The sequence below is a fragment of the Diplotaxodon limnothrissa genome, linkage group LG4 (assembly GCF_057381915.1).
Source record: "Diplotaxodon limnothrissa isolate DT_005_m linkage group LG4, D_limnothrissa_male_GT1.1, whole genome shotgun sequence".
Classification (NCBI taxonomy): Eukaryota; Metazoa; Chordata; class Actinopteri; order Cichliformes; family Cichlidae; genus Diplotaxodon; species Diplotaxodon limnothrissa.
Genome location: NC_140599.1, coordinates 10,608,235 through 10,635,126, shown reverse-complemented (window position 1 = coordinate 10,635,126; position 26,892 = coordinate 10,608,235). Strand labels below are relative to the sequence as shown.

The 26,892-nt window shown below is 42.9% G+C and overlaps 1 protein-coding gene and 1 pseudogene across 1 annotated transcript; both read left to right on the top strand.

The window, feature by feature from the left end:
* The first annotated feature begins 5,709 nt into the window (after positions 1–5,709).
* LOC146633322 (interferon-induced very large GTPase 1-like) lies at positions 5,710–8,512 on the top strand (annotated as a pseudogene).
* A 58-nt stretch (positions 8,513–8,570) lies between these two features.
* LOC146633321 (interferon-induced very large GTPase 1) lies at positions 8,571–9,314 on the top strand. The gene is given in 3 exon segments (XM_085352924.1): positions 8,571–8,581; positions 8,808–9,261; positions 9,264–9,314. Coding segments are annotated over 3 exon segments (516 nt in total).
* Positions 9,315–26,892: the final 17,578 nt, after the last annotated feature.

Sequence of the window (26,892 nt, the reverse complement as noted above, 5' to 3'; positions counted from 1 at the left end):
TCACCTGCTCTGTCACCAGAAATCCATGACAGTAACCAAATGGGCTCGGTTAAGTGTTGTGTTCCACGGTCTGACCATTTGAACTCTGTGCACCAGGCATTTAGCTCAGTCTCTGCAAAGAATGTTCAGGAAGCGCCTCACGAAACAACTTTTTGTGTTGTTTCCTATGGGACTGCCACTCAAACCTGGGACGGTGCTGCACCTCAGCTGGTAAATGTAGATGGCAACGGAGCGCCACCTTCTCTCGTGCCTGCTAAGCAGGAGACTGTTTCTGTTTTTCCTCGTGGACTCCTTGAAACTGTGTATTCAATGCCTGCTAAGGTTAAGAGCCGCAAGGTTTCATCTGCTATACATAGACTGGCAAAGGATTTTAGTTTGAGCACAGCAGAGCTGGTTGCACAGGTTTACTTTTCTGTTCCCCGGTCATGTCAGTTTAACTCTGTGCGCCATGCTTTTTGGCCAAGTTTCATGGACTCTGTGTGTACTACGTCTCGGGCTACATCCTGTACGACTGTGTGTAGTGTTGTTTCACATCCAGGTTATACAGACGCTGCTTGTGTGAGTTCTCCAGTACCCGTGACTGCTCCTAAACTCACTCCTTCTAAGACTGCTATCCTACACCAGACTCACCCACATACTGCTACCAGAATTGCAGCCCCGCAGAACTGTTGTAATCAGCTTGTACACTCTGAGGTTTTCCAGTCTGAGCTCAGCCACACACCACCACCATCATCAGCCCTAGATATAACAGTGCATGCTGAGGGCACAAACCATCTGAGACTGAGTGTTCTGTAACTGATGCTCCTTCTAGTGACTGTTTCATGTGCCAACCCGTTCTATCTTTTGACATGTCCAGTGGGGCCCAGTCAGCTCCACAACCAGTGATTAATCATTCAGTTTCTCGAGTGAGCGGTAACAAGATGGTCGCTTCCTTTGTTAAGCTAGCCAAAGCTGTTCGCTACTCCTCTGAACCTGTTGCTGTGAAAACTGTTGTGGGTGTTACTTCGTCCCTGGACTGTGTGGCTCCCCATCCAGTTAGATCTGAGTCAGCCTGCCGAGTCGGTTCACCTATGGACTGTATGAAAATTGATTTTGTTTCCCAACCTGTGATTGTCCTTCCAGCCTCGATTCTGAAAAGACCTGTTTCTGGCGTTCTTCCTTCTCTGACCTGTGTTAGACAGCACACCGTTCCTCAAGAGACAGTTGCTGATGTCTGTTTTGAAACTGCTTCGGTGACTGTCCCTGAGCTAACCTCCTCCAGGACCGCTAGCGCTAACCTGGAGAGTTTAATAGCAGTGGATTTCCTAGGACCTGCTTGCTTTAAGCCTAGGTCTCCTAAAACTGAGTTTGGCACCAATAACTTAGTTCACCCAGTGACTGTTACTGTTCCTGTGCTTCGCTCTCCACCTCCAATTCCTCTACTCAGGGCAGCACGGGCCCAGCTTTCCCTTGCACCCGTATCAGCTCCTCGGGTGAGGGTGGCTGAGGTCAAGCTGGTCCCTGCTTCTGTCCCTAGCCTGGCAGAGACTCCGTTCATCCCGGCACCCGTACCTGCTCCTCGGTACGGGTGCCGGTACCGAGAAGCACCCGTACCTGCTCCTCAGTAATGGCTGGTTGATGGACACCCAGCCATTGCCTGCACCTGTTCCGGTTCCCCGGGTGAGGTCAGCCGTGACCCTGCCGACTCCTGCACCCGTCTCAGTTCCTCGGGTGGGAGCGGCAGAGGTCCCGCTAGCTCCTGCACCTACACCGGCCCCCAGGGTAAAGGCAGCCAGAGCCCAGCTCGTCCCTACACCCATATCTGTTCCTCGGGTGGGGATGGCTGGTGTTCGGCCAGGCCTAGCACCTGTTCCTGTTCCCAGGAGGAGAGCAGCCAAGAGTCAGTCACCTGCTCAATCACAAGTTCAACTACCTGCTGACCCGCCATCACTGCAACCACCACTACAACTTGCATTTCTGTCCATAGCACAGTCATTAGCTCAGTTATCAGCCCAGTTCCCTGTTTGGTCACCAGCTCATTCTCTAGTTCAGTTAGCTCAGTCACCAGCCGAGTTAATAGCTCAGCAACCCGTTCAGACACTGCCAACCTCAGCTGGAAGCCTTTGTGAGCTTTCTCCGCCAGCTGAGGACTGCGTGGTGCTGACAAACTTTGGACAGACTGTTTGCCCTGCACAGCCCCAGCCGTTGCATCCCAAGCCGACTGCGTGTCCTGTGCAGCTACAGTTAGCGTCCCCTCAGCCAGAAGTCTCTGCACCTGCTGGCTCTGCATCTGTTCTCGCTGGGGGTTCAGGGGAACCTCTCCAGCCTCTCCTCGTCTCCGCTGGGGGTTCAGGGGAACCTCTCCAGCCTCTCCTCGTCTCCGCTGGGGGTTCAGGGGAACCTCTCCAACCTCTCCTCGTCTCCGCTGGCGGCTCTGGTCAGCCCGGCCAGCCTCTCCTCGTCTCCGCTGGCGGCTCTGGTCAGCCCGGCCAGCACCTCCTCGTCTCCGCTGGAGGGTCAGAGGGGCCCGTTCAGCCATTGCCTGGTCCGGCCTCTGCATCAGCTGCACCCACGCCCGGTCCGGCCTCTGCATTGCCTTCAACGTTGCCTGGTTCAGCGTCGGCCTCGGCCTCAGCTTCGCCTTCAGCTTCGCCTGGTCCGGCCACCGCTTCGGCTTCAGCTTCGCCTGGTCCGGCCACCGCTTCGGCTTCAGCTTCGCCTGGTCTGGCCCCCGCTTCGGCTTCGCCTGGTCCGGCCCCCGCATCCGTTCCAGCTCCGTCGCCTGTGGCTGCCACGCCGCCGTCTGGTCCTGCCTCGTCTAGTCCTGCCTCGTCTGGTCCTGTGCCCACCAAGCCTCAACCAGTACGCCTGACGCTCTGCTGCCGCCGCCGTCTTCCACACGGCCGGCCTCCGGACCCGCTCTGCTGCCACTGCCACTTTTCGCGTGGCCGGCCCCCGGAACAGCTGGACTGAACTTTTGTGCTGTCGCCCCCAGGTTAACCGACCTCTTTGAACATTGCTTCCATGTTTTGACCTGTTTTTGTGCTCCTTGTCTTTTGTTTGGTTTCGTTCTCTCCGTCCTGGTCCCCCGCCTCCCGCCCTGGGTGGGTTGTTTTCTGTTATTCTTGTGTTTTGGTTCTTGGGTTTGGGCTGTCTGGAGCCAGCCCTTGAGGGGGGGGGTTATGTCATGATCCTGGGCCATGTTGGCTCAGTATTCTTAGTTTCATGTATTTTTGTATTTTGTTCCTTATTTAGGCCATGCTTCCTGGGCTGCCCTGTTACGTTGTTCCCCAAGTGTTTTCCCCTTGTGACTCTTACCCCTTGTGTGCCCCTCTGTGTATCTGTGAGCCCTCGTCTCTCCTTGTGTTTTATTCCATGTTTTCCCCAGCCCGTTATGCCTGTGTTCTCTCCGTGCTCTCTCTCCTCCTGTCTGAACCTCTGTACTTCCTGTTTTACTTTGCCCGTCTCCCTCAGTTCTGTGTCGCGTTCTCCCTCATGCTGTGTGTTTCTACCTGTAGCTCCCTGTGTGTTTTGTTAGAGTCTTCCCAGTTTAGATTTTGTAGAGTTTTTGTGTTCAGCAATAAAAGCTGCCATTTTGAGTTCAGTCCTGTCTCCAGTGAGTTTGCGTTTGGTTCCAATTCCTGCCGGCACACAGCCAGATCATGACATGAAAGGAATTATCAGAAAGATTTTATATGAACCTCATAGATCCTTCCAGCTTGAATTCATGGCCAAAGTCCCTGGAGTCACAGTGGATGAAGATGATGAAGTCTGTCAAAAAGGGAAGTCTGCTGCACTGAAAACAGTTAAAATGCTTCAAGGGATGGGAATTTCAAAGAACAAAGATACATTTCTACCTTGTCAAGGCGATCTGTGGCATGAGCGGTGTAAAATAAATAAAGAGCTGTATCACCTTAAAGGAAACATTGAGAAGGAAAAAAGTCATAAGCAACAGCAACTGAATAAAATAAGACAAAATCAATGCAAAGCTTCATGTAGTGAACTGATGAAGTCATTCACAGAAAGCCTCTTGTCTTTGCCATCAAAACAGAAGGAGTACTTCCTGAAATGGACTCAGATCTTAATAGATGCCCTATCCACAGACATAGCTGGACTGGCCATCGGGCATACCGGGCAAATGCCCGGTATGGTTTTATGGGCCGATGGATTTTTTATTTATTTATTTTTTTAGGAAGGGTGTATATATAATGAAAGGTGTTGGATTGGCCAATTGGTCATGATCGACTTTGGGCTGGACCAATTACAGGCCGGATGCACCCTCCCCCTTGTTTAGCAATCTCGTGATTTTCGCGCATTGCATGCCGGGAACTCGTGGCAAAACAATCCAAGTAGCGCATCAAATGCAAGCATTTGCAGCACCGCAAAACGTTCATTCTCCGGTTCCAATACCTTCTTGTTTTTTCTTTGCCGCACAAAAAAGGAATGTACAAAACAAAAGGAGAACAATGCCGGTCCGTACAAAGACAGACTCGACGAAAAGACAAAGAAAAGATACGAGGAAAAATCAAAGGAGTGAAAGGGTCAGACCCTTACGAGCACACAGAGTGGACAAAAGACGTTAGCGTGCTGCCCAACTTTCACCACGCTCAGATTTATAATTATACGGTTCTTGGAGTGAGTGCATACACTCATGAAGTTTAGTAACTTCAGGTCACTGCAACAAGCCCAGGTACAGTTTACCGACGGATGGGTACAGGACCTTGAAATGCACCGTGAAAGACCATCGTACGAACAAAGGTAAGTTTACCAGTCTCACAAATCGTCGTCATAAATATACTTTCGTTAACCGTTTATTAATAGGACCTTTGAGCTCAACGGTAATTAATTAGTAGTGGAAATAATTTCTGGTAGCATTACAGAAATGTAGCAGTGACAAATTAATACTGTATGTTGTAATCGTACTGGACAATTAGTGATACAAAACAACTGTTTTATCTTGTGAATAAAAGTATATGTTTTTGTCAATGTACCATGGTAATAACAGAAGCGAAACGCAATATTGTGTCAGGACAATTCACTATTTATGCACAATAAACAAAGGAGCATAGCGCAACAATTTCTGTTCAGCGCCAGACTTGCTTGTAACCTATATCACCAATTATGTTAAGAAAAATGACGTATTAACTACTACAAAACTCTGACCTTTGTGGGAATGCTTGGAGCAGACTAACATGTGAGCTGAGTGTTCTGAGACGTTATATTTGGTATATCCAGACCATCCGTCGGCTCTTACTTCGGAAACATGGCTTAAAAAATTTCTCTTCAACAACGTAATCCGATTAAAAAAAAAACGATCTCTTTACCCGTCGGCTTCCCGTGGCTGTCATGCGACCGACTATTGCAGTTAATAATACAACAGCTTGTTGCCATTTTTTGGGTTTCTTTTTATCGCTGTGTAACTGAGTTCAATTGAAAGCCTGCGTGCGCTAGTACCTCTTACCCCTGAATGACATCACATTTTCAATCTTTATCCTGGTGGGCCGGTCTCTAGTCAAAATGCCTGGGCCGATTTTTTGTCCCAGTCCAGCCTTGTCCACAGATGATCTCTCTTCAATTCTCCAAAGCTATGATGAAAAGTGGACTGAGCTCTTGACTCTGAAAAAGAAACACGACAAATCTGATCTGTTAGCAAGCAAACAAACAGAGCTTGAACAAATCTCCAAAACACTGCAGTCTGCAACCTTTTGCCTGGAGCACATCTTCAGAGAAATGGGACAGATCTATGAAGCCCATAGAGCAGTACAAACACAGAATAAACTGACTTCCTGGTCTAAATATCCAAAGTTGGCTGCAGATCTGATGATTTCAGGACACCCAGTGGAGCTGATGGATGGTGATGCAGGTCATGTGCCTCTAACATGGATCTGTAGTTTTTTAGATGAAGTCATCAAGAAACTAGGTGACCAGAGAGTTTTTGTGTTGTCAGTTTTGGGCGTACAAAGCAGTGGAAAATCAACAATGCTGAATACCATGTTTGGATTGCAGTTTGCAGTGAGTGCAGGCAGGTGCACCAAAGGTGCCTTCATGCAGCTGGTCAAAGTGTCAGAGGAAATCAAGAAAGACTTCCAGTTTGACTATTTTCTAGTGGTGGACACTGAAGGACTGCGAGCTCTTGAGCTGGCAGAAAATGCTACTCTTCATCACGACAATGCACTAGCGACATTTGTTGTTGGCCTAGGAAGCTTGACACTAGAGCTGGGCGATATGAGATTTTTTCATATCACGATATGTTTTTTTCATTTCAGGCGATAACGATATCTATCACGATATAAGCCAAATAACTATATTTGTAAGATTTAAATGTGCCGTTGCTCACAAGTAAAATGTGAAATAATCAGCAGCTTGTTTTTATTTAAATATTTATTTCCCATAATAAGTTCAACAGGGTAGATGTACTTAAGGAACATGAGACTTTTTCAGATAAATAAAGGCAAATATTGCAAACTACACAAAAGGCAGCCGCTAAAGCGTTTAAGTTTCAAAATAGAACAAACGAAACAGACTAAATTGTCAATTCCACTTAGAAACAAAATATTAATTGTAAAAATAAATCTTAGTTTGTTTTACAGAAGAACAGACAAAACTGACTAACTTTTGTCAATATCAAATAAACTGAGAACTAAAAGGAAATTCTCAATCTCTCCTTGTTGTATAGCTGAGCTTTTCAAACAGTTTTAACAGTTACTTTAGTCTGACAAAAGCCAAATGACGAATTAGCGCTTCCAGTCAGAGACTGAGGCTACGTCCACACGTACACGGGTATTTTTGAAAACGGAGATTTTCCGTTTTCGTTTTAAAAAATAATCCCGTCCACACATAAAGGCAGAAATGAAGGAAAACGCTGCTATGAACATGCCAAAGCAGCAGGTGGAGCTAGATTCCTAACCGTGCAGAAATGTTGGCCAATCAGAAGTCTAGAAGCCTCGGTGGGAAAAAGTAAACAAAGCTGCGGCATAGAAGCAGAACCGAGTCGTATGTGTGGACGGACAGTAACTGTGTGTATATGTAAGCATTTAAACACTGCAGAGAGTAGAATTAACAGTAACAGTATTGTAGAAATTCATTTCACCGAAACAATAACGTGGCGCACAGTGTGACGCATGCACCAGTTCATTGTATTTCCAGACTTGCTTTCGGCACAATTTACAGTGAACGCTACTCTGTTTTTTGTCAGACTTGAAATAGCCGAAATACCTTCACACTACGGAACTTCTATGGCTCTTCCGTTCGACAATCTCTCCGGCGTTGGAACCATTATCTGTTTTCTCTTCGGTCACGCTCGGTTGATTTTTCTAGTCGGCACACTCATTTCCTCCATTACCCGCTGGCTGCTTCCCAAACAAACACACGTGCGGCTTGGCACTTGTGCTGTACGTTACAAGTCACGCGACGTGACGCTGCGGCTGTGATTGGTTCGGCTCTGCGTTACTTAATTTGGATTGGCTGATCTTTTTTTTTTTTTTTTTTTAAGAGGACAAGAGCGGCGAGGTCTATCGCGATAGCTTAATTTCTCTATCGAGTAAAAATTATATCGCGATACATATCGTTATTGTTCTATCGCCCAGCTCTACTTGACACTGATCAACATCTTTGGTGAGAATCCAGCTGAGATGCAGGATGTCCTGCAGATTGTTGTTCAGGCTTTCATGAGGATGAAGAAAGTTAAACTTTCTCCCAGTTGTGTGTTTGTTCATCAGAATGTGACAGATATGGCAGCTACTGAGAAAAACATGGATGGGAAAAGACGCCTGCAAGAAAAACTGGACCAGATGGCTCAACTAGCTGCTAAAGAGGAAGTGTGTGATGCTGAGTGCTTTAGTGATATCATTGACTTTGATGTGCAAAAAGATGTGAAATACTTTGCTCAGCTATGGGAGGGAAGTCCACCGATGGCTCCTCCAAATCCAGGCTACAGCGAGAGCATCCAAGAGCTGAAGAACATCATCCTGTCTAAGGCTAAATGCTCTCCTGGGATCACTCTCTCACATTTTAACAGAAAGATACAAGACCTGTGTAAAGCTCTGATGAATGAACACTTTGTTTTCAGATTCAAAAAACACATTAGAAATTGCAGTTTACAGAAAACTTGAGGTTGAGTATGGAAACTGGACCTGGGCCCTGAGGAGCAACATGCTGGTGATTGAAAACCAGCTTCATACCAGAATTGAAAATGGAGAACTTGACAAGGTTGAGCGTAGTGATGAGTGAAAAATATAAAGAAGTAGAAAAAGATATGTCAAAGTACTTTGAGGATGACAGAGACAAAGATATGTTGGTTCAGTGGAGAGGCCGATTTGAAAACAAAATAAAGGAGTTCCAAGAGGAGCTGGTGACAGGAGTGGAACGAAAACTGGATGAAGTTATTCAGCAGAAGAAAGCTTGTAAAAAGCTGAATGATAAGAAGACCGAATTTGAGAACAAGCTGCTGCAAAAGAGTAAAAAGCTTGCTCATAAGTTAAAAGACAAAGCAAAAAATGAAGAGGAACTTAAAAAACATTTCAAGTCAGTTTAGGATTACTGGGTAAAAGAGTTAACTGCAGATGCACAACCCATTCAGGACATCAAGCTGGATGACGATCAGGCAACTATCTTTAATGACCTTGGTTTTGAATGGAATCTCATATTTGAATGCAAAAAGAATGGCAGATACAAAAAAATATCTGAGGTTGGCAATTATTCTGATTATATTGTCCTTGGCAAGCACGAAGATACAACAAGAAAAGGGCTTGCCAGCCAAGTGGCTACATTTTTTGAAGTTGGTGCTAAAACAATAATACATTACTTAAAGAGACCTTTTGAGCATGAAGACCAGGAAATGATAAGATCCCTCATAAGAGACCTGATCAAATCCTCATCGATCAGCTGTGTAACTGCTGCTGGGAAACCTGCCCGTTCTGTGCAGCTGTTTGTACCAACACAATTAAAGATCACAGTCCTGGAGATCACAGTGTCCCCTTTCATTGATCTCAAGCAATCAATGGTTGGCACTACAGAAACACTGAGATATTGTGTGTCGACTTTTGTACAACCCAAGTTGCAAGTGAAGGAAGTTTTTACCCTTGCCATGACTCAAATCATACCATTCCTTTTAAAAAATACGGAACTGCTGGACCACCATATGAAAATTGGAGCATTACCCCTGATGAGTCTAAGCTCAAGTATTGGACATGGTTTGTGTGTCAGTTTCAGGAGAAACTCGAAAACCACCATGGTTTAAAATTCACACAGCGTGGTGAGATTCCCAGTGAATGGAAAATGCACAAAAAAAAAAAGAGGCTATTCAAAGTCTGGATGAAATGTACAGTACAAACTGAACAGTTTCAGTTTTACACATTTTTAGTTTGCTGAAAATCACAAGAGCTGTTTTACCTTGATTACTCACAAATAAACTTTAAAACATAATGTTAGTGATTTAAACATTACATGTGGGTGACAGAATGGTATATATATTTCTGCTTTGGTCACATAAATGCTCACACATGAGAGAAACAATCATTTTGAGAATATAATGAGAATTAAAACCAAATATATTGTTGTGAACATTAACGAATAGTTTATTGTTTTATTTTTAATGAGAAATTACAATATTTTTCTTTTTTGTAGCTTCATGAAACATTTCTTTCGATAATGTGTTTATGTGTGTGTTCTATTCTAATTTTATTTAGATGTAAGGTGTAACAAATGAATATTTTATCTTTCTGATGTTTATGTTTCTTTACGTTTCTGATTTGACATACGAACTTTAACTTCATTTAAATCATCACAGCATGTTTTACCTTTTACTCAAATCTCAGTTTATTTTAACTATTGAATATTTTTAAACAATGTTGTTTCTATTATTTGTGGAATTGTTAATCAATGACAATAAAAAAGTGGAATTTGACCCCATGTTATTAATGGTAAATGGCCTGCATTTGTATAGCGCTTTACTAGTCCCTAAGGACCCCAAAGCGCTTTACACATCCAGTCATCCACCCATTCACACACTGGTGATGGCAAGCTACATTGTAACCACAGCCACCCTGGGGCGCACTGACAGAGGCGAGGCTGCCGGACACTGGCGCCACGGGCCCTCTGACCACCACCAGTAGGCAACGGGTGAAGGGTCTTGCCCAAGGACACAACGACCGAGACTGTCCAAGCCGGGGCTCGAACCGGCAACCTTCCGATTACAAGGCGAACTCCCAACGGTGTTTTTATGTAGCCTATCTGTTTAGTCAATTTAATTAAAAACTTACAGATGACTTCTTATTTTATAGGGTAATCTTAAGATAAATATCAATACCACTGATTTTTTTGGACACTTTTTCTTCTTTCTGAGGTAACTTCCTCCAAACCATCATTTTAGACCATTCATTAATACTTCAATCTTAAATATGACGAACATATGTCTATTAATTGGCTATGTTCTAGGCTGCCTCCTCTTTTAGGAGAATTTGGAGAGTTCATTAGTGGAAAAGAGGATACATTTGAGATGACTGTCAGGTTTATATTGTTGATTGTCATTTATGCTTAGAAATATATAACCATATATGCTTAAAGGTGTATAATCAACTGTGTAGTGATAGGATGTGTGATCCTTAGTAGTCTGCAAAGACTTTGTGTGCATTCCAGAGGCTTCTGGCATACACACACTCAGATCCTAGGGTCATGGGGAGAGGTCGTACCTTATTTTATTGTTTTATGGTAGTATAACTGTATCTATGTCTGTTTTAGTCTAAGTGCCTTTTGTTTAGATGAACTGCTGGACTTCCAGACCAGCAGGTTTAGGGAAGTGCCCCCCCCCCCCCCCCCCCACACACACACTTATACAACGCACAGACAAGGTACTCTTTGTTTGTATGTATACGTCATATGTTAATGAACCTATGCATACTCATGTAACCTCAATAAAGAGCAGTGTTACAGGGGGAGCGGACAAGAGCAACTGGGGTCAAGCGAAAGAACGGTGTTTGTCCAGTTCTCTCCCATGCACGAGAAACATAAAGAACTTTGGCTGCTTGGTGTTTAATCCTTTTGGTGTGTAGTTGAACTGTCTTGAACGTTCCAGCGAATAAGTTTATGCTACAAACCTATCAATGACCGATTGTCCTCTGATATATATATGCTGCTGGCATCAGTCTCTCTCTCTCTCTCTCTGCATACTCTACAGACTTCACTGACCTACATAGTTATGGTTATTTTACTTTTGTTTTGTTAAATAAACACTTTGATAAAATATGATATGTGGCCACCTCCTTTTTGTCCCTCCCATGCTCTGGCAGTACAGATACAACAATTCAAAATTGCCACTGTCAGCCAACTCTAAGCCGCTGGGAGTCCTCCTCCTTCTCATGGGGTGTATCTACTTTCGCCCCTTTTAGTCAATTGCAGTGTCACCAGGAGATGGTGCTTTCTTCAAAAAAACTTTGACTTTGATAGTTAGCTGTCGAAGTTTATCTTAGTATTATTTCATCATGGTAATGGAAGTAATCATCAGAGCTTCAAAATGGCTGGTGGTGGGGGTGTCAGCGGCTCACATCTGGAATCCAGTTAACACCAGTCAGGGCCTTCATGGATCACATAACGACTAAACAAATTGCATCTAGACTAATGACTGTTCTTTCTACAGTCATTGGCCTAGACACCATTTTTTGGTAGTATTCTAATGTCCCTTTTTTTGAAAGGCACTATGAGGTGTTTGCTCAGTCCTGCCGTATATACCAGAGGTCACTAACAGGCAGACTGCAGTCCGGGTCAGGAACCAGAAGCGGTCCCATATGGACCCAAAACAGATTTAAAACCTGAAGGGACGTTTCTATTTTAAATGGTGCAGCTTTTCTGTTCTTTACAGTAGTAGTCCAGCATGTGAAGAAATGCACAAACCAGTTGAATGAAGGTTAGCCATTCCACCACTAAACGCGTTACTTGTAACGCGTTACTGCCCATTTCTGCTTACAGTGTACTTGTTTCATTGTTTCCTGCAAAAACCTGACTTGTTGCCTGCAAATTGCATGTAAATACAGGGTATTTGCAACCTTATTCGTGGGTCATGTTTTAAAGTGTATTTTGACATGCAAACTACAGAATATTTACATCTTCTCCACAACTTATCATCGTCACTGAAGCACAGCAGCCACAAGAGGGCAGACAGAGAGAGCGATAGTAGCAGTCAGAACAGAATATCACAGATTACCTGTGTTAAAATGCAGTATATTTACAAAGCTTTAATGGAGTCATATTCTAACCTAAACACAAGCACAAATGCAAATGCATTCACCAAATGCACAGTGTCCAGCATGACTGTCACATCCAGCAGCCGTCAATGCTGCTCTTTTCAAACAAGATGAACTATTTGTGAGCACCTGTTTGTACACCTGTGTGAACACCTGTGTGTGAGAGCGCTTGTGTTCATAAGGCACCCATAAGGCACGAGCCTTCAGGCTCTGTTGGGTCCGGTGGGCCAGGCCCTGCCAAGCAGCCCCGGGGAGTGAGTCACTACACTCCTGAGCTCCCAGTCCCGGACACAGAGAACCCACCAATTCACTCACAGGTGGGGGCATCAGCCGCTGGCAGGGAGTGTGGTGGGGGACAATAGGCCCCCGCACCTATGGGAGCCTGAGATGTTCCTTGAGAGTTGGAGTCTAAGACCTGAGCTGACACATAAACATAGAAAAACAGGCACACACAGACACAAGCATGCATTTCCACCGTCATGTACACATATACAAATACACGCACACTTGCCCAATGAAGAGAAAATCTCCGTCCCGGTTTCCCTCCAAGGCGTGAGCACCGATAAGCAGAGTTTTGTCCTTTCCTTATAAGATTCCTAATTATTCAAAGTAACACTCAAGTATGCCGTTCAGCTGGGTTAGTTACAGCGCCGGGAGCAGCTTGGGAGAACAAGGAAACACAGACTGCTTCAGGTTGCCTTCCCAAACCAACTCAAAGGTTTATTCAGTACAAAACAGCTTATATAGAGGAAAAAAAGGTTCGTGTGTCAGCAGGTTCTCAGTTCAAAACCGGTACAGACCAAATAAGGAAACGTCTTCCTGCCTTGTGAGCAAAGAAGTATCCTTTGTGTAGTTTATCTCTTCAGTTACAATTTATGATCATCCCAGCAAAATACACTCCTAGACATAGAATACAGAGTTCTTTCATTAGTGAATTCTGAAACAAACCACCTGGCTTTTTAACAAGCTCTTTTCTAAAAGATAAGGAAGGGAGGATGGGAGTAAGGAAGTGGTCTCGTCTCTGTGGTATTTTCGACCTTGGGGTACCATCCTGTGATTCTTACACATCAATTCTTGGGTCAGAGAGAAAGAGAAAAACAACTAGTAAATGGGCCTTATTGAGTAACAGTTTTCCTGTATAATATCACTACAAAACAATATCCTGTAAATGCTACCATGGTATCAAAATATCACAACACCCAACATGGAGTCAAAACGGGTGCACAGACCGTTCTGTGTGCCCACCCACACGCCCTATATGTATGTGTCATAAGAGTGTAAATAATGTGAGCGTCTAAGTCAGGGGTCGGCAACCCTAGGCACGTGTGCCACAGCTGGCACGTGAAGGGTTAACTAATGGCACGACCATAGCTGGACTGGCCATCGGGCATACCGGGCATTTGCTCGGTGGGCTGATGGTGAATTTTCGTTTTTATGGGCCGATGATTTTTAAAAAAATTTTTTTTTGTAACGGTATAAACAATGAAAGGTGGTGGATTGGCCACTTGCTGGCTGATGTGTAAAAATAACTCAGTTGTTTGGTGGTGGCTATGGCGGCGCTTCCACAGATTCAGTAACATTAGTAAGTGGTGGAGGCCAGCAGGTGGATGAGGGAAAGGGGAGGCAGGAGGAGGAGAGACCCGAGGCGGGGCCGGTCGGAGTGTCAGGTGAACTGAACTTCAGGTAAGAATTTATGACCTGCAGTCTATCTGGGTCAGATATAAACCAAGTTTAGGTGGAGTTTATTTTCGTTGTGCTGACTTTTTACAGTCAGTTAATGACTCGCACTGCGTACTAGCTAGCATGACAGAGTTTCTATACAGCTGGGTGGGTGCTATGATTTTACTGATAGTGATCTTTATTTTATTCATAAGGTTAATTATTAGAGCTGCCAACCGTCCCGTAAAAACGGAATCGTCCCCTATTCAGAGAAAATATTACGCGTTTCGTATCGAGCTGAAAAGAAACGCAATTTGTCCCGGACTTCAGCTAGAATAGAAAAAAGGACAAAGCTGGACTTATTCTGCGTCTTTGCTGCACAGCTGCCTCTTCTTATCTCATTCTCTCCCCTCTCTCTCCTGTTGCTACTTCAATCATGAAACTGATCAATGATCAGCTGATCGGCTTTTCTCTCTTGTTTGTTTATTGCCCACTTTGTGCCAGAAAAGCTTGATCAGCTGTTGTTAGAATTTATTTAATATTGATTTCTAGATGTTTGCTGGAGCCACAGCTGGAAAAGCTGCTGGTCATGATGTCGGTTTGGATATGTGGTGAGAGGGAAACATGAAGATGAAACCAGGAGATGTCCCTACTGAATCATCAGAGCTGAGCAGGTGATGGAGAAACAGGTTTACCTTTTAGGTGACATGAATGAGTTGAAGGGAAGTTATGAACTGTTTCTGAGAGACAAATAACACCAGGATCCTTTTCTTTTTTTTTCTTTTTTTTTGTGTGTCCCGTTTGGATCTTTAGCCATCAGAATTGTTGTCTTGAGGCCAAGAAAGATGCCAAGCGGATTTATTTTACCAAGTGGCTCATCATGGCCTTGCCATATTGGTCCATTTGATTGACCTTTATTATAATTATGAATTTATTTTATTTTCAGTTGCTACAAACGGGACAGACATGACTGGGGGATAGGACAGGGAGAAAGAATGAAAGAAAGAGAGGGAGAGAAAGAAAACCAAAGGGGAGAAGAGACGGTGAGAAGGGGGGGAAAGAAAAAAAAAAAAGAGAAAGAAAAACAAACAAAACACCTGGATCACCTGTATGGAGAAAAAAAACAGAAGAGAAAGCAAACAACAAAGAGCAACATAATAAAAAAAACAGCACCATCACAATAAACTAGCTAGCAGTAGATAACAGTAGATACTAAATAATAAACGATATTGTGCAGCACGCACGATAGACAGCGCACAATGTGCTTTGAGGCAGCAGCCAAGAAAGGTGTAGTCCGCGTCTGTGAACACCCGTGTGTACACCTGTGTGCATACCTGTGCGGATCAGCATGCTTTTATTCCAAAGGTTTCTCCATGTAACGGTCTGCTAGGGAGTGTGGGGAGCCATAGCCCCGTCCACCAGGGTAGGAAGCAGGTATGGAGGAGATTCAGGCCCCAGATTTCCAGAGGCTCCAGAGTACAAGGACCCGAGGAGGACCACCAAAGGGGGGGGAACCGTGCCACCCTCCTGGGAAGAGCTGAGTAGAGCCCCAAAGGAGAGGTCACCCCGCAGCTACGGAGCAGAGGCCAGAGGGGGTTGCAGTGGCGTGCCCGCGGGCTCTGCCGGCAGCCAGCTGTGCCAGAGAGGACCGAGCTTCAGGCCCAGAGGCCAGAGGTCTGAGGGCACCCCACCCCCCGGAAGGAGCCCAGCCGGGCCACAGGCGCCCGGCCCCGCCAATCGGCCACCAGGAGTGAGCCGGTACATACATGAGCGCCCAGCCCCAGACAACAAGGACCACCAACACACCAACGTCTGAGGGCATCAGCCACCGGCAGGGAGTGTGGTGAGGGGAGATAGGCCTCCGTACTTTAGAGGGCCTGAGATGTACCCAGAGAGGTTGAGTCTAAGACCCAACCTGACATATAGACACAGCCGAACAGGCACACGCGGACACAGACGTGCATTCCCACCCCATATGCACAACCAAATACTCGGCACTCACCCAACGTGTAGACAGACACAAATAGACACTGCACAGACAGTCGCACTCCCCAAACATACTCTATATCCCAGGTCCAGGTAACCCCGCCCTCAGAGGGGCAAGCCGCACCTAGACCCAGGATATGTAACCCTTCTCTCTGGGGTGGAGGCAAGCGGACCACCTCCTTATCTGCAATAGCAGGGAGGCCCCGCATCCCAGACCCCAGTCTGACGGCCAGCACCTCCTCCCAGCCCCCCAGCCCTGACGGCTAACAGAACCGGGGTGAGTGAAGACCTCAAACCTCCCTACGCCCGCTCATATGTAGTGTTGCTGTGTGCTGTTCTAAAGTGCATTTAAAACTCAGGAGAGCATGGTACTAGCTTCCTCTCAGAGAGCAGCAGAGGTGGGACCAAGTCATTGTTTTGCAAGTCTCAAGTAAGTCTCAAGTCTTTATCCTCAAGTCTCAAGTCAAGTCTCAAGTAATGTCAGGCAAGTCAGAGTCGAGTCTCAAGTCACTGGTGTAAAAGTCCAAGTAAAGTCACAAGTCTGAAATTTTGAATTTCAAGTCCTTTCGAGTCTTTAAAAAAAAAAACGAAAAAAAGCATGTTGCAGTTATATGCGAAATGTAAATATTAGACCATGTAATTTTTAAATCTGTGTTTTTCTCAACACATGACAAAATAGTGAACTTAGAAAATATACACAAATTGTGAAATTGCACCTCTTTAAAATGCAGTTCAATTAAACCTAGCTCCAAGAATAATTTTCACCGACAGTTCTGAGATAAGCTGCATGTTATTCTTGGATGCGGTTGTAGGACCGGCTTTAAAATCGCATGACAAAAATATCATACATAAATAAATGATATTTTTTTTAAAATATCATTTAAAAAAAAAACTGCATCACCAACGTAGCCTGGAAAACATTTGCTAGTTAGATGAAGTCAGCTATCTCATCATAGCATATTTATATGCATATTTATTAGGGCTGCCACAAACGATTATTTTGATAGTCGACTAGTCACCGATTATTTTTGCGATTAGTCGACTAATCAGATCATCATCCATTGGACGTACAGCGTACAGCTTATTGCACCAGCAGCATCTGCTCTTATATAACTATCATTAGCTTACAGCTTTAAGTGTTTAAGGTATGTGCTAACTAAAAATAAAGACAAGATGATAGTTTATTAAACTTCACCGAAACAATCTGCAAATTTCATTAAAATTTAATAAACTCCTTGCTATCTAAAATATAACAGGACACCGGAGTAAATTCTGGAGCATCTCACACTTCTGACAATCAGCTGTCTGCTTGACGTTTATTCAGCTGTGTAAAAACTATAACTTTGATCTCAGCCAAACCGATTTACTCAGGAACAAAAAACACTGAAAAAAGCCAAAAAATAACATTCTTAAGTTATGTAAGTGACTTATATGTTTAACCTGAGTAGCGAAAGACGGCGGTGGGTTTGAAAACGATTTGCCGGGAGTCCGGTGCTTAATTAGCAGTGGAAATAATTTCTGGTAGCATCACAGAAATGTAGCAGTGACAATAATATTGTATGCTGTAATCGTACTGGACAATTAGTGATACAAAACAACTGTTTTATCCTGTGAATAAAAGTATATGTTTTTGTAAATGTACCATGGTAATAACAGAAGCGAAACACAATATTGTGTCAGGACAATTCACTATTTATGCACAATAAACAAAGGAGCATAGCGCGACAATTTCTGCTCAGCGCCAGACTTGCTTGTAACCTATATCACCAATTATGTTAAGAAAAATTACGCATTAACTACAACAGCAGACTGACCTTTTTGGAAATGCTTGGAGCAGACTAACCTGTGAGCTGGAGTGTTCTGGGACGTTATATTTGGGCTTTGAATGGCTGCAATCCAGGCCACCCGTCGCCTCTTTGTTACTTCGGAAACATGGCTCGAACAATTTCTCTTCAACGTCGTAATCCGATAACAACCGATCTCTTTACCCGTCGGCTTGCCGTGGCTGTCATGCGACCGGCTATTGCAGTTAATAATACAACGGCTTCTTGACATTTTTGTGTTTCTTTTTATCGCTGTGTGACTGATTTTAATTGAAAGCCTGCGTGCGCTAGTACCGCTTGCCACGAGTTCCCAGAATCCTTTGCGGTTCTACCCGTGAATGACGTCACATTTTCAATCTCTATATAATATGCATGTTAAATTTTATATTTGGGGTAAAATATCAAGTCTTTTCAAGTAAACCGGTTCAAGTCCAATTCAAGTCCCAAGTCATTGGTGTAAAAGTCCAAGTCAAGTCACAAGTCTTAGAACATTTTTTCAAGTCAAGTCTAAAGTCATAAAATTAATGACTCGAGTCTGACTCGAGTCCAAGTCATGTGACTCGAATCCACACCTCTGGAGAGCAGCACAGCTCTTCCTGAAAACCCTTAGTGTCTAAATGCATTTAAAATTGAGGGTAGGGCACCAGCGCCAAAGGTGGGTTGGAGTACACCGACCATCCTCTGGATGCTGTAAAACGTGCCCACCCCCAAGGCCCTATATGTATGTGTTATGTGAGAGTGTGAGTAATGTGGATGTCTAGGTTGCCGAATAAAATTGAGGCACAGGCGGCCAGAAGGGGATAGAGGGGGAGTGCCTCCCCTGCACCCTGGTGACATACCTGCACCCCAAGGTGCAGGTGTGTGGGTGGGTGTGGTAGAGCGGGAATAGGGAGGCAGCTGAGGATGGGGAGGGAAGAAAGGGAGGGGCAAGCGATCCTTTTCTATGTAGCTGACGGCTGGTAACTGTGCAGGGGCGGGTCTAGCAAAGTTTTGCCAGGGGGCCAGGTAGGGCATTAACAGGGAGAGGGGGGCACAAAGAAATACTTTTCTTTCTTATTCTCATTTAAAATGTCTAGCTGTTATTAAATAATTTTCTGAAGCTTACAACCAAAGTTTTTATCTGACATAAAATGTATAGAAATCATATATATACCAACAAGACAGTGTACATTACTGTCACAACAGCGTTTGTTTTCATTCAAAGGCTTTATAGCTTTAATACCTGATGGGCCGGTCTTTAGTCAAAATGCCCGGGCCAATTTTTTTGTCCCAGTCCATTCCTGGGCATGACGTGCAGTGAATTAATCTGAGAAGGTGCATTAAAAAATAAATGGCCACACCAGCGGTGCACATCGCAAATTAGCTCGCATAGACACATTAGTTGTGCCGCTTCTTTTTTTTTTTTTTTTTTTTTTTTTTGCCTGTCCCATTTGGTTCTTTAGCCATCAGAATTGTTGTCTGAAGACCAACAAGGATACCCAATGGATTTACTTTGCCAAATGGATCATCGTGGCATTGCCGTATTGGTCCATTTGGTCGATCTTTGTTTTTATTATTTATTATATTTTATTTTCAGATGTTACAGACGGGACAGACATGAGTGAGGGATAGGAAAGGGAGAAAGAAAGAGGAAGGAAAGGAAAAACAGAAGGGGAGAGGGACAGTGAGAAAGGGGGGGAGAAAAAAAATAAAAATCTCCTGGATCACCTGTTGAGAGAAGAATAGAAAACAAGCAAAAAAAAAAACAAAGCAACATACTAAACACAACACCATCGCATTAATCTAGCTAAGTGTAAACAGCAGTAAATACTAAATATTCAATGTTGTTGTGCAGCACGCAGGACAGATGTGCTTCGAAGTAGCAGCCAAGAAAGGTGTAATTTGGGTCTACGAGCCTGTGTGGATCAGCGCGCTTGTATTCCGAGAGGCCGGGGGCACCCCACCTCCGAAGGGGCCCAAGCGAACCCCAGGCTCCAGGCCCCGATAAGCGGCCGCCAAGGAGTGAGCCGGTGTGTACCTGGACGCCCACCCCCAGACACAAAGAACCACCAACGCACCGACACCTGAGGGAGTCCGCCACTGGCAGGGGAAGTGGTGGTGGGCGGAGATAGGCCTCCAAACCTTGGAGGGCCTGAGGTGTCCCCAGAGAGGTGGCGTCTGATACCCAACCAGTTGTGCCGCTTCTTAATGACAGTATCTTAGCTAACAACCCCAACTACCAGATTCAACTTGTAATTGGCTAAAACTAACTTAGCCTACTGGTGAGGGGGACGTTGTTAGCTTTCCACATTCCGACACTTGAAAAGCTTCAGGAGCTGTCTGCTCAGCACAGCATCAGCACCGTGGATATACACGGATACATCCGTAGACTCGAGACAGAATTCACAATGTGTTTTTGGGACTTTCAGGTGTATGGACCAATGTTTTCTTTTCTAATCAAACCAGAAATCTTTAATGAGCAGCTGGATTTGTCTCGCATTAACTGGCTGAGTTAATGCCAGTTAATGCAACATCGAAGCAGCTGGAATCCACAGTTGTGCGTGTTCATGGAGCTTGCATTTTCACCTGCTGTACATCACTACCTGACAAGTTTGACTGTCTTCAGAACATTGCAGAGGCCTTATTGACAGTATTTGGCTCTACATATCTGTGTGAGCAGATTTTCTCTCACATGAGTGTCCTCAGGTAGCCGTCTGAATGCTGGACCAGAGATCAGATTAACATGTGTATTAACAAACATGCCATATTGGCTCAGTTTATTTTTCTTGTCATTGTTGTGAGGAGACCATAAATAGAATTTGCATTTTCTGTTGTACAGTTCATTTGCTGTTATGGATAAAAAGTGTCTTTTTTTTGTTTCAAAATAGCTGATAACTATTCGCTGATAGCTGCCAACATCTGCAAACAAATATAATTCTATAAAGTGGTTCTATATAGTGTATAACTGTTCATATAGAGCATTATTAAATTTATTGCTAATGCAATCATATGGCACACTGACTTCTGAGGAAATTTTAAAAGAGATAATAGTCAGATAAGTCTTGAACCAGTTCAGGGCAGTTCCACAAATACAGTAGATCTATATACAAAATTTACGTGGTTTCCCAAATGTAGAACAAAATTAGCCTCATTTAACCCAACTCACCACTATCCCGTATCGGTGTATTGGTTTATTTCTTTTACTATATAACACAGACCAAAATGAAGCTGTGTGAGATTTGTTGTCATCAATTATCAATACTGTAATGCTTTTGCAGTGCCTAAACTGAACTGAACTAACCTAGTTTTTCTTAATTGCATGTGATGAAATGTCCGGTTTCGCAACAAGTCCCAGGTTTAATAGTGGAACCATAAATTACTTGCCTGTTTTATCTTTCACAATAACCATAAATCCCCACTGCACATGAACCTGAATTTCAATATGAGCGATACAATTCTGTGGAAAGGGCTATGGAAAAAAACACTGTGCCACCAAATTGAAGTCGCTAGTTAGGCTCCAGATTTATTAGTATGTTGCCAGTCGATATGGTTAATATGGTGTATGAGAAGGGGGGCATTGGGCAATTATTGACTAATCATAAACAGACTAATAATTAGCTACTGAAATTTTAAGATACCTGTTTATCTTACTCTGACACAAATTTCTGTTATCTCCAGCCCGAGCTGACAGGCGTTTTATAGCCTTTACCTTTGTTTAAAGCACAAGGTTGGTACTTTTATAAACTAAGATTAATTGTTGCAGATACCATGAAAAGAGGAAACCCAAACCTAAATCCAAAGTTGTCTTGTTGCACTAAGCCCATACTGAAGATTTAAATCTTTCTCTGACTAACAATAATATACACTTTTAATGCTTTCTGACCGCCATTAAACAGCCAAGGTGAGATAATAAAACAAAGAGACGTGTTCCTTCTAACATGTTATAATTTCCTGTGGCTGATAAAACTCTGAGTAAAAACATATAGAAAGCCTCTTCAAATGGAACTGCAATGGGACTAATGACTGTGTGGCCCTGTGTCGACTGTGCAATTACGCCGTCATATGTGTGTGTTTGCTTAAGATGTTTACAACCCTGCAAGGTGGCAGCCGGACAGGAGGCTGCGTGATGTACAGGAAGAAATGATATGTTTGTTGGTTTTGTGTAAACAGGGTTAGGCATTATTAATGCCTAATGTTAATGGTATGTAAACACAGCACACAGCTGTGTGAAAGACTTTATTTTTACAGGATGCCATTTATATTCACGTGCACAGAAACAAGTAAATCTGTCTTGAAGCAAAGAGAATGAGTCTGCCTCAAGGAAGATTTAGGAATAGATTTGGGACTGCAGCGTGGGCATCTTTGGGGATTGCTTATTTGGTAAATGCGTACAGAGGATGGAAAGATAATGAAGTGACACATGAAATACTTTGGAATACTATGAAACCAACTATGAAAAAACAAATGCATCCATCAAAAATGATGATGAAATGTTCAGATTCACATCTGGTTAATGTCAATAAATCAAAAGACTTCGCAATATTAAATTTAAGGTATAATCCGCACACACCAGATGAGTTTTATACAGTAAAGAAAGGTCAGTGCTCACTTTTGGATACATAAAGATCCAAACCAGTCTTCCAGCTGAAAGTCATCAGGTAAACTCACTGCAACACTGCATCTGACTCTTTTAATGCAATATTTTAATGCATCTGTCTTTGTTTTGTTCTTTTTAAACAATGACCTATAACCTGTGAACAGACAGTCAAATACACACTAGTTGTACTGAAAACAGCTTTAAAAACAACAACAACAACAACAACAAAAAACCATAAACAACACTTTTTCTCTTTATGTACATCTAAATTCTGTCTCATTTGTTGCACTTTGAATGGGTCTCAGAGTGCAACAAATGAGTTCAAGTCAACACTGCAAGTTTCTTTCTTGCTAGAAAGTCTAACAAGGACATCGAGGGGATGTTCAATAAGTAACAATAATAATAAGAAGAACTTTATTTATATAGGACTTTTTAAAACACAGAGAAAAAAATTAAATGCTTTACAGTTCAAAAACCACACAACGAAGATGAGTGCAGATGTTAAAATGTACCGACACATAAACAGAAACATAATCAGCCATACTGACAGACATTCATTCCAACATACACACATTCATGTACGCATGGTTGCAAAACATCAGAGTTGGGAAAAGTATGGATGTTCTGTTCTTATGAGAATACTCCAGTAAAAGTTGAGGTACTGATTCAACTTCTTTACTCAAGTAAAAGTTAAAAAGTTCAGACTCTGAAATGTACTCTAAGCAAGAAAGTGAAAAGTAGCTCTTTTGGGGGATGTTTCTATTTTTGTGCAAAGCTAATTGGACCTTGTAGTTGCTCGTTCTGAGGAAAAAATCATAACTCACAATAATTCCTATTGGGAGCTCTGGTAGATTTTTTTTAGTGTACAGGCTATGATCAGCTCTTTGTGGATGTACACAACTTAATTCAACAAGATGTCAGCAGATGTTTCATGAATTATCCTGGCTGATTTCCATCCTCTACACTGACAGTACACTGTTTGTGCTGTCTTTTTTTCTAGATGTATGGTATGAAGGTGGAATTCAGTGAATGAATCTCTGCATCATCAGCTAAAATTCATATGAATCTCTGCTACACTTGATATAACCTAACTCTGACCATGACACCACAGCCACTGTGCACCAGTCACACACTGTTCCTTACTTTAAATCTATCACAGTACAGCAAACTAACCTGTTTATCCTGCACTAACCTGCAGAGTATTTTCATGTAACCTTTAAATAACACAGTTGGGCTGCCTCAGTTTGCAGCATTTTTCATAATATGAAATTCTAACATATAAAAATGAGTTTTCAGCCGTTGCAAAAACAAATAAAAGAGTCAGCTGACGCCAACTCTGGTTTTAAAATCAGAGCAAGCGTCAGTTAAAAGACCCTGAGTAGATGATCAGAGAGGGTGGCTGCTTTGATAAGGTGTTAGAAGCTTTGCAAAATAAGCAGGGGCCTGTCCATAGAGAGCCTTATATGTCAATAACAGAATTTTAAAGTGAATCCTGAATTTCACTGCAAGTCAGTGAAGGTGTAATATGTAAACCCCTGCTAGTTCGTTCTGAATTGATTGAAGATGAGCTATAGAGCACTGAGAGACACATGTGTAAAGTGAACTGCAATAATTCAAGTGGGAAAAAAACTGAAGTGTTCAATATGAGTGACTGACAGTAAAGGTTTAACTTTTGCAATAATTCTGAGATGAAGGAAACAAGAGTGGCTAACCTTTGAGATATGAGTTTCAAAGTTAGGTGCTAGTCAAAAATGATACCCAGGGTTTTAGCAGATGATTTGATGTTATTGGTGAGGTGACTGATGTAGTGACTGCCCTTCCTAGCGAAACTGTCTGGGCTGAGCACTAGAGCCTCAGTCTTACCTGAATGGAGAAGGAGGAAATTAGAATACATCCAAATAGTAATGGTAGAGAAACATTCATTAGGCAGGATAAGCTGTTGAGGTTGTTGGGCTTGACAGAAAAGTATAACTGTGTGCCATCTGCATAGCAGTGGTAGAAGATTCAGTTAAAAGCATTAATTAGATTTCCCAGGGGTAACATATATCAATATATATATATATATATATATTAGGGGTGCAACGATATTCGTATCGATATTGAACCGTTCGATACAGTGCTTTCGGTTCGGCACGCATATGTATCGAACAATACAATTTTTTTCAAAAATTTTTTTTTTCAATTTTTTTTCAATTTTTTTTTTTTTTTTTTGTGTCCCGTTTGGATCTATAGCCATCAGAATTGTTGTCTTGAGGCCAAGAAAGATGCCAAGAGGATTTATTTTAAGTGGATCATCATATTGGTCCATTTGATTGACCTTTATTATAATTATGAATTTATTTTATTTTCAGTTGCAAACGGGACAGACATGACTGTGGGATAGGACAGTGGGAAAGAATGAAAGAAAGAGGGGGAGAGAAAGAAAGAAAACCAAAGGGGAGAAAAAAAAAGAACAATACAAAATTTGTAATTGATTTTATCAACTTTCCTTCTGACGATGCTGTCTGTGTTGAGCGCTCAGTGAATCTGCATTTGACTACTCCGCCTAGGCTCGAGAGTGCAGCCTAGGCGGAGTAGTCGAACGCAGATTCACTGAGCACTCAACACAGACAGCATGGTCAGAAGGAAGAGCGCAGGGCAAGCTAGCGAGACAGAAGTGGACCTCCCCACCCTCATTCAGATCTGGCGTTTGGAATTATTTTGGTTTTCATGTGACGTATGACCCTGAAGGTAAGCGAGTCATGGACTAAAGTAAAACAGTATGTTGGATGTGCCATGCAATGCTCAATTACATGGGTGGGAGCTAGTGTGTTAGCGCAGTTAGCTCGTTAACGTGTTGGCCGTCTAGCCCCTCTGTATAGGGTAGCTCGTTAACGGAGATTTGCCGTGTTGTGGCGTTAAGGTTATTTCAACGAGATTAACCTGAAAGCACTAGTGGGAACACAACGAATATGACTGCACATTTACACCGACATCATCCTAGTGCAAAGACAAAAACAACAAGCATGCATGCTACAAACTTTAGCCGAGTCATTTAGACAGCTGTTAGCACAGGATTCTCCTTATGGAGACCTGATATGTTTAATATGCTGCTGAGAATATAGCCCAGAAGAAGCGGATAGTATAGCTTTTATTTTGGAAAGAGACATTTCTCTGTAATAAACTCTCTTTTCCAAAGATGAGTGATTCCTCAATCAGATACAGGGCTCGCAATATCGCTAGCCCGACGTCCCGGGGCTATCTCTGCCCTGCCTGTCGGGCTATTGTAGGAAGGAAAAATATATGTCAATGCTTTTGCATTCTTTCAGAAATGTAGCTGGGTAATTATGTCATTGGGTGAGCCACTGTCAATATGTGACATATTGAAATCGTGTTTGAATTTGCGCTTGTTTTTTTGCTTTCACTTTGCAATCGCGCGAACTGTGTATAGAGAGCGACAGCACTGATCTGTGAGTGATGATAATTTGTGCACCAATTCCTCTGACATCGTCTTATTAATTGTTAGCTTACTATGCAAACATGACAAGTGAAATCTCCCGCAGCTTAAACATGTGAGAGGTTGATCGCGCAGAGAATCGCTGAGCTTATGTGAGTGCGGCAGGATATATATTTCACTACGATGACCTGGATGATTGAGAACCTTCACAGACAGATATATATTTTAGTTCTGCTGAGCCAAATAAGACAGGTCAGGGTGAAGAAGTGACAGCCAAAGAAAAGCTTACCACAAAACGGAGAAGTTATGACAAATCAGACTATAAGGCAAAAAGAAAGTGCAGCTTTATGGTTTCATGGACAAAAGAATTTCTGTGGCTGCGATATGACGAGCTAAAAAACAACACGCACAAGGGTTAGGGTTAAATTCAAAAACTGTACTTTTGTGTTAAAATATATATTTACAATTTTAATAAATGACAAATTAAAAAGGCATGAACATTTTTTTTTTGTATCAAAAAAATATCGAACCGTGACACCAAAGTATCGAACCGAACCGAACCGTGAATTTTGTGTATCGTTGCACCCCTAATATATATATATATATATATATATATATATATATATAAAGAAAATAGAACATGTCCAAGGATTGAGCCCTGGGGGACTCCACATACGAGCAGTGCAGATGAGGGCATACATTGATTAATATGAGTTCTGAAGTGTCTGATAAGTATGAACCCCCCCCCACCTGAAAGCAGTACAGTGATGCCAACCCAGTTTTGTAGTCTGTTAATAAGAGAGCATGATTAACGGTATAAGTCGAGCAGGACTAAAATGTAATGTTCACCTTTATCTGAACGCATTAGAATATCATTAGAAGTCTTCAATAAAACTCGGATTGGAATTTATCAAAGACGTAAAAATTCCTTCAATAATCTGACAGAGCTGATGAGCAACAACTTTCTCTCTTTGGAAATTGGCCTATAACTACTTAAAACAGTGAGATCTAATCAGTTTTTTTCTGTAGAGGAAAGACACTGGCTGTTTCACATTACTCTGGACTGCAACCACATGAAAGGGACGTTGAGCTGATGTCCCAACTTTCCTTTTGAAACAAATGTTTGCTGTAGTGATTTCTACTTAAGCTGAAATGTAACTTTTACATTTACTCTCCTTTTTCCGCCCAGCTTCTGGA